Source organism: Cyprinodon variegatus, unplaced genomic scaffold (assembly GCF_000732505.1).
Source record: "Cyprinodon variegatus isolate N-32 unplaced genomic scaffold, C_variegatus-1.0 Scaffold607, whole genome shotgun sequence".
Lineage (NCBI taxonomy): Eukaryota > Metazoa > Chordata > Actinopteri > Cyprinodontiformes > Cyprinodontidae > Cyprinodon > Cyprinodon variegatus.
The window spans coordinates 471,756-479,253 of NW_015151060.1; the positions used below are offsets into that span (position 1 = coordinate 471,756).

At 42.9% G+C, this 7,498-nt stretch overlaps 1 protein-coding gene across 3 annotated transcripts; it reads left to right on the plus strand.

The window, feature by feature from the left end:
• Window positions 1-1,304: 1,304 nt before the first annotated feature.
• Window positions 1,305-7,296, plus strand: pfkfb3 (6-phosphofructo-2-kinase/fructose-2,6-biphosphatase 3). 3 transcript variants are annotated; one of them, XM_015392795.1, is made up of 15 exons: window positions 1,305-1,538; window positions 2,762-2,890; window positions 2,979-3,075; window positions 3,158-3,224; window positions 3,302-3,376; window positions 3,827-3,883; window positions 4,040-4,164; window positions 4,239-4,446; window positions 4,521-4,667; window positions 4,741-4,845; window positions 4,923-5,052; window positions 5,123-5,250; window positions 5,332-5,520; window positions 5,622-5,644; window positions 6,354-7,296. In XM_015392795.1, exons 1-15 carry the CDS (start codon window positions 1,469-1,471, stop codon window positions 6,358-6,360), a joined length of 1,557 nt encoding a protein of 518 aa, XP_015248281.1. In that variant the 5' UTR covers window positions 1,305-1,468; the 3' UTR covers window positions 6,361-7,296. The 3 variants fall into 3 exon arrangements, with proteins under 3 accessions (XP_015248281.1, XP_015248279.1, XP_015248280.1); XM_015392793.1 differs by lacking the exon at window positions 6,354-7,296 and adding an exon at window positions 5,842-5,995; XM_015392794.1 differs by lacking the exon at window positions 5,622-5,644 and having other exon boundaries at window positions 6,354-7,295.
• Window positions 7,297-7,498: the final 202 nt, after the last annotated feature.

Sequence of the window (7,498 nt, forward strand, 5' to 3'; positions counted from 1 at the left end):
TCCAGGCTTTAAAGGGTTAATGGCATTGCCTAGTCGGTGCAGGAGCGTTTGCAGCGCAGATCTCCATTGCAGACTTCTGCAGCGGCACGCAGCACATCCCCTTTTTTGACCCCCGTTTTTTTCTCTCTCTTTTTCATCCCCAGCCAGCCGGGTGTCTGAATGGGAAGAGCATGCAAGAAAAGAAAAAAAGAAAAACCATAAAAAGCACACATGAAAGACAATTTAAAATCCCATAAAGCTTTGAGGATATTATTTCTATTAAAGCAACAGGTCATAAATTATTTTCTGAATCATGACTCCACATTTATTAGGTGCAAAGTCCATTATTTATCGTAGTATAAAAAAATAATTAAATAAAAAAATCAAAAACATGCAATTCATAATTTTCACAAAATTTCAAGCCTTTATATCAGCAGCGCTTGCAGATGAACCTTATAGTTTTAATTATGCCCATCATGACTCAGGGGCCCATGTGTGAGGGACGTGCGGCTCTGCACGTCTGCAAGGTCTAACAATAAACCCAAAAATGCCACCAGCGGTGATTCCTCGGTAAAGACAGAAAGTTACCTCACAAATAAAAGCATTTAAATGAAAAATATAAAAAAATATATTAAGGTCATTTTACAATACTGTTTCATTTCAAATAAAAATCAAGGAATTGTATATTTTTTACAAAACGTTTGAAAAAAAACCCCATAAAAACAAATATATATTAAAATACTTTAATTTAAATTATTTCTTAAATTATAATCCTAAAGTGTTTCATATATATATATATATAACCTTATGTAACGATTAAATTACAAAATATTGCGAAGGAGGGGACGTTTTAAAAGGCTTTTGCATTTACCACAATGAAAAAAGCAATATATATATATATATATTTTTTAATTAACGTCAAATATAAAAAAAAAATAAAAATGAAAGAAATATGATTATATGATAAAAATGGGTCATAATTAAAAATTAAAACTAAGCTTCGTTTTATAAAAGTTTTTTATTTTCCAAAAAAATCTAATAGTATTGTTTAAAAAACATATTATTAGATATACTAATAAACATACTATTAAAAAACATAGAATTAAAGGTTGAAATAAAAATAAAAAGTTTATAAAACAGGTTTTATTTTTTAAATAAAGCAGTTTGGCTATTAATATACTCACCGCTAGGTGGCGCTGTGATGTCCTAGTTGAAACCTGAACCCTCTTGCATCAGTGTCTCGTATGTTTGTTTACGCATGCGTGAATTACGGCTGGCTTCGTCACAGCATCACGTTGCTTTGCCGGCTTAAATAGCGGATGTGTGCCGCAGACCGGCAGATTAGCTCAGTGAGCAGTGAAGGACAAGGCCAGTCAAGCTTCGGCTCAGACTACTTCCCGCTTATCTTCAATCATTTTTATTCAATCCTCGGGATTAAAACGACCTCCTTCCGTCGTAACTGTGTGCTTTTTATTCAGCTCCTAAAGGAATGCCAAGAGAGCTCACCCAGAACAGGATCCAAAAGATCTGGGTTCCCACCAAGGATGACAAGCGAAGAGGTAAGAAAATCTCTCAAGGTGATGCTCATCCCGCGGAACTATGCGTTTTTTTTCACATTATGTCAGCTTTGTCCTTTTTCATCTATGATGGCGGCCTTAAAATTCGGTGCCGTAGCATGCGTACCTCGTTTTTTTTTTTCTTTTCTTTTTTTATACGCAAACCACCGGCATTTTTAAATTTGCAGCCTGGTGATTGGTGGTCCTTATCGGCACATGGTCTACGTCACCGTGCACTCGGTGAACTGTGCCGCTGGAGGAAGCACCTGTTACCATGGCGACCGTAACCCCCTGCTTTCAGATTCCTGGACATGACGACGGAGAAGTTTTGCTATTGGTCAGCCCGGGTTTCTGAATTTCTGACGAACTGTTTCGAAACTACGCAGTTAAATAAAATGAGTCTGTTATTTTGTATTAATTATTTATTATTATATTATATATAGATATATATTTTACGAAAAGCAAACAAATTAAAGACAAAACAATTAGTTATTCAACCAGTGACGTAGCGAGCGGATGCTAAATTAAGTAAATAAAACAGGAAGTGACAGATCTGTGTTAGCTTCAAGCTATGGGAGCCCGATTTTATCTGCTTTTTAGTTTAAAACCTTTTGAAAAAACGTGAAAATTTGAGGGAGGAAAAAGTAGGAAATATGTTTGCATTTTAATGCTGTATGATATATGCATGTTTCTGGTGTAATGTTTAAAGAAATGGCTAAATTATACACTTGCATAACAGAATCAGTAGTAACACTTGTTTTGATAATTTATTGGTGAATCCTCATAAATTGACTCATTTAAGGATTGATGCATTTACTATATTAACTGGGGGGAAATGACAAAAATTGTCTTTTACAGAATCCTGCTAGTCAATTATTTTAGACTTAAACCCATTTTTGCAGTTTTTTTATTATTTGATGGGAACTGACATTTCCAGCTGGAATATCTGATTCTAATGAATGAGTTCAGAGTTTGGTTTGTTTTTCCACGTTGAGGTCTAATGTTATGGAAACAAGATTAACCAAAGCGGTGACGAAGTGTAAACGAGCCTCTTGGGAGAACATCGGGGAGCAGCAGGAATGGTGCCAAATGTGCACTTGTCAGATTTTTGCATATTTGCCATCAGTTTGTTTGAATTGTGCATAATCATTTATTTCCTGAAGTGGGTCAAATGCAGTGAGGTGGAATTGAAGGATAACTATTCATGACTCCTTCCCTCTCGGCAGGAACTGGAGCCCCCCACTTCGCCAACCCCCCGACCGTCATTGTGATGGTGGGGCTTCCTGCTCGAGGAAAGACGTACATTTCCAAGAAGCTCACCCGCTACCTCAACTGGATCGGCATACCCACCAAAGGTACATAGCGACCCCCCCCTTGGAGTCATGTTTCTGTCAGGGACATAGCGTTCATGGTTCGTCTCCCCTCTTTCTGTGTCCTCTGCAGTTTTTAACGTTGGAGAGTACCGCAGGGAGGCTGTAAAGAATTACAGCTCCTATGACTTCTTCAAGCCTGATAACGAGTCCGCCGTGAAAATCAGACAGTAGGTCTCTCCTTTAGTCACATTGCTTTACTTCCTATATGGTTCTCTCCCTTTAATATTCATTTAATATTTCTATTTTCAGGCAGTGTGCCTTAGCAGCTTTGAGGGACGTCAAATCCTACCTGAAGGATGAGGGAGGCCAGGCGGCGGTGAGTTTGCTCGCCGCTTTCAGAAAGACTACATTAAACCAGAACATCATTTAAATTGACTCTTATGATTCTTCCAGGTTTTTGACGCCACAAACACTACGAGAGATCGGCGGGATCTGATCCTCCAGTTTGGCATCGAGAACGACTTTAAGGTACGGGTTTAGGTATGGAGGGAATTTTGTTCCATTATTGTTGCAAAGAACATGGTTTGGGGGAAAAAAACCAAAATGAGATCATTTAAACTTTTTTTTTTTTCTCATCCAAACTTCTTTTTGTTTTGTTTTTACAGTGTGTATTCTTTTTCAAAATTTGCTTTCCAGATTATATTCCAAACAATCCCATGACCAATAAACATGTTGTAGCTAACAGACCAATAGAAATGCATCTGGGCTGCATTTAGTAAAATTTGATATAAACAAAAAAATATGATGTGGTGTGTGTGTGTGTTTTATTTTTATTTTTTTAATGGACGAGTGTCATTTCTGGATTTTCCAATTACAAAATCTGTTCTTTGCATCAATGTTAGAACTGAATTCTCTCTATATTTGGGTCAATGGTCTCTCAAAGGTTTGATTAAATCTGAATTTGTTTCTAATCTCCAGATCTTCTTCATCGAGTCCGTATGTGAAGATCCCAGCGTCATCGCATCAAACATCATGGTGAGTTAAACCTCACGACTCCTGCCTGTTTTTGTTCACCATGAAGGGCTGCGTCATTTAAAAGCCCGCTGATCAATGAAACAGTTCCTCACGTCTTTGTTTCTGTCTGGAACCGGGCGCGTCGTTTGCCGTCTGACAGTTTTCCTCCCCGTACAGGAAGTGAAGGTGTCCTGTCCGGACTACAAGGACTGCAACAAGACGGAGGCCATGATGGATTTCCAGAAGAGGATCGAATGCTACAGAACCAGCTACCAGCCGCTGGACCCAGATCACTACGACAGGTATGGAGTTTAGCTCCGCCTGCTGATTCGGATGCATCCTCCCGGGCCGACCGCTCACCCTCTCCTCTCTGCAGGGATAACTCCTTCATCAAGGTAATAGATGTGGGGCGGCGTTTCCTTGTCAACAAGATCCAGGATCACATTCAGAGTAAGATCGTCTACTACCTGATGAACATCCACGTCCAGCCGCGCACCATCTACCTGTGTCGACACGGAGAAAGCACCGACAACCTGGAGGGACGTCTGGGAGGCGACGCCGGGCTCTCGCCGCGGGGCCGACAGGTACGACCCGCCGCCCAGTGGTTCTCTAACCCCTTAAACCCAGTGTTTGACATCCGTCTGCTTCCTTCTTGCAGTTCTCGGCCGCCTTGGCTCGGTTCGTTCAGGAGCAGCAGCTGAAGGACCTGAAGGTGTGGACCAGCCAGCTGTGCCGCAGCATCCAGACGGCGGAGCACCTGGGAGTCCCCTACGAGCAGTGGAAGGCGCTGAATGAGATTGACGCGGTGAGTGTCGCCCCTAGAAACGCCTTCCAATCGCCGCCGTTCTCCGTCTGATGGAGACGATCTGTGTTTTTAGGGGATGTGTGAGGAGATGACGTATGACGAAGTGAAGGAGAAATTTCCTGAGGAGTTCGCCCTGAGAGACGAAGACAAATACTACTACCGCTACCCAGCCGGAGAGGTACGGCAGCCCTAAAGGGTTGGTTTGGTGACATGTGAGCAGGACGAGGAGTTTTAACTGTCCGCTCTCAATTCCAGTCCTACCAGGACCTGGTCCAGCGGGTGGAGCCGGTGATCATGGAGCTGGAGAGGCAGGAGAACGTCCTGGTGATCTGCCATCAGGCCGTGATGCGCTGCCTGCTCGCCTACTTCCTGGATAAGAGTGCAGGTAGGAATCAGCGCCGGCGTCTGCATTAATCCGGATCCTTTCCTGCTTTCTAACGTTGTGCTGCTTTCAGATGAGATGCCGTACCTGAAGTGTCCGCTCCACACAGTGCTGAAGCTGACCCCGGTGGCCTACGGCTGCAAGGTGGAGTCCATCAGTCTGAACGTGGAGGCGGTGAACACCCACAGGGACAGACCCGAGGTACGACCTCCCACCGCCGCCAGTTTAGATTAAGGCTTTAAACCTGGATTATCTGACTCTCCGGCCTCCTCCGCCCTACAGGAGGTGAGGAGGGGCCCCGGCACGCTGATCAGGAGGAACAGCGTCACCCCTCTGACCAGCCCAGAGTCCAACATCAAGAAGCCGCGCATCGAGGACCTGGACGAGGCTCCCATCCAGGAGCTGCCCAGCTCGGTGGCGTCGCTCGCCCTCTGCGCCTCCTCACAATTCCCCCTCGCTCTGGCCGGACAGGTATGCCTCCAAACTCCTCCTCCTGCATGCATTCCCTCACCGTCATTCTCTGCATGTCCGCTCTCTCTCATTCGTTTGTCGCCCTCCTTTACGCCTCGCAGCGCTGGCTGGGCCAAGTCTGCCTGTAAGTATCAGATGAAGCTCATTCATAACTCAGAGCTGAATCATTGGGGGGGAAATGATGCAATCTGCTGTTGTGGAAGTGAAAACCAGAGCAGATTCATATGGAAATGAGACTTCCCAGCATCACATTCCTGTCATTCCTCTGCTGTGTCGTCACTGTCCGTCTCTCTGTCTCTGGTTCACCTCTGCTCCTCATAGACGCACCATCCTCCACTATCTAAAGGTGGTTTTCCATCTTAGCTGTCAAAGGTAAATGTGGATCTGCATCCGCTTGGTTCAAGTATTCACACCCTCCATAATCAAACCAGATGACTGATTAAAACGATCAGCTAATTAGATTGATAGAAGGAATCAAACTTGGAGAAAAACTAAAAATGCAAAATTTTCATTTAAGATCAGATTTTATTTTTTTTTCTCCCCAAATTCAAACCTTTTTCTTGTTGATTTAATAGGGTGTGAATACTTATGCATGGCCTCAACCTCTTGCTTAAAGAAAACCCCTCTAAATATTCCAGTTTCTGTTTCTTTAAGCTGCCTGCTTCAGTAGCTACCGGAGCTAACCAGTTTGAGCTGGTTCTGGTGGCGCACTGGGAAAGAATGAGCTTGTAGAATAGAAACCTGCGGGCACGCCCATAAAGTTGGTTTGAGGTGTGATCCGGCCTCAGGGCGTCTCTGCCGCGGGAAGCTGAACTCTCCGTCTGTTTCTGCAGAACCTGAGAGGCTCGTCCGTTTGCCACGACATCCTGCAGCCCTGCTAGCGCCGGGAGCGGACCGCTGGGACCCCGAGGCGGAACCAGTGAAACCACCTGCTTCATCTTTATCAACACAACTTGGATGTTTGTTTTGTTGTTTTTTGTTTTTGCCTCATTGTCAGACTTTGCTCCAACCTGCAGACTCTGTGGCTCCTTTAGTCTTTATTACTGACTGACCAACTGGATGATGGTTTCAGACCAAAGACTAAACTAATAGTTTTAAATCCATTTTTTTGTTTTTTTGCCCCCCTCCTTTACGACCTTGCGGTTCAGTTAATAACCTATTTATCGTCATAAAGGCCGTGTTTATAAATCATGGCGTAATCCTCTGTATGCTGACATGTTACAAACCAAGCAACATTTTGCACATATTTTATTTCGCCGTAGAGTGCCTGTAGCGCTCGCTTTGTAATTCAGACGCTGCTCCTCTCGCCGTCTGGACTCTCAGAATTTCAACATTTCACCTAATAACTCTACATATCATTTCAATGCGCTACTTTTTCTTTAGTCTTTTAAATTGTGTGTAGTTTCTCTAACCTTTTTTTGTGGAAAATATGATTGATTTCATTATTCGCCGTCATTGACTGCTATGCACAAAAAGAAGCACCTATTTTTGTTACACTACTGTTAATATTCTGTAAATGTTGGTGTACATATGGTGGAACTGGACTGGGATGTTATTAGAGTCATGGGGGGATTTTTGTTTTATACTAAAGTGTTTGAGACTGGAAATAAGCCGATGCTCTTCTGTTTGTTTGAGATACTTGAAATGTTCCTTTTTTGTTAGTTTTATTTATATTTATGTAGTCTTGAATGGATGTGCACATGATTGTTGTACAGTTAATTTTTGCATTTGTTGGTACAATAAAATCACGTGGGGAGAATTTCCAGTCAATGTTTTCCTTTTTTTTCCCCCTCTATGATCGGAATGCTCCTCGCTTCCATATAAGGACACGCTCTGCAGCAGAGGCGGTGCATTTATGGCTGTTTTCCAATTACTATCACTGATGAATCATGCTGCTCGTGGCGACTATCTGCATTCAGGAAGCTGCTTTCATAAACTGTTTAAAATGTCATCAGTGAAAGCAGAAGGAAAGCCTAAA

What these genes read in the sequence shown, in the direction of transcription:
- pfkfb3 (XM_015392793.1), top strand. Translation starts at nt 1,469, where the DNA reads ATGCCAAGAGAGCTCACCCAGAACAGGATCCAAAAGATCTGGGTTCCC. An exon ending in CAAGGATGACAAGCGAAGAG is followed by an intron (nt 1,539 to 2,761) that starts GTAAGAAAATCT and finishes CCCTCTCGGCAG; the next exon opens with GAACTGGAGCCCCCCACTTC. An exon ending in CGCTGAATGAGATTGACGCG is followed by an intron (nt 4,668 to 4,740) that starts GTGAGTGTCGCC and finishes CTGTGTTTTTAG; the next exon opens with GGGATGTGTGAGGAGATGAC.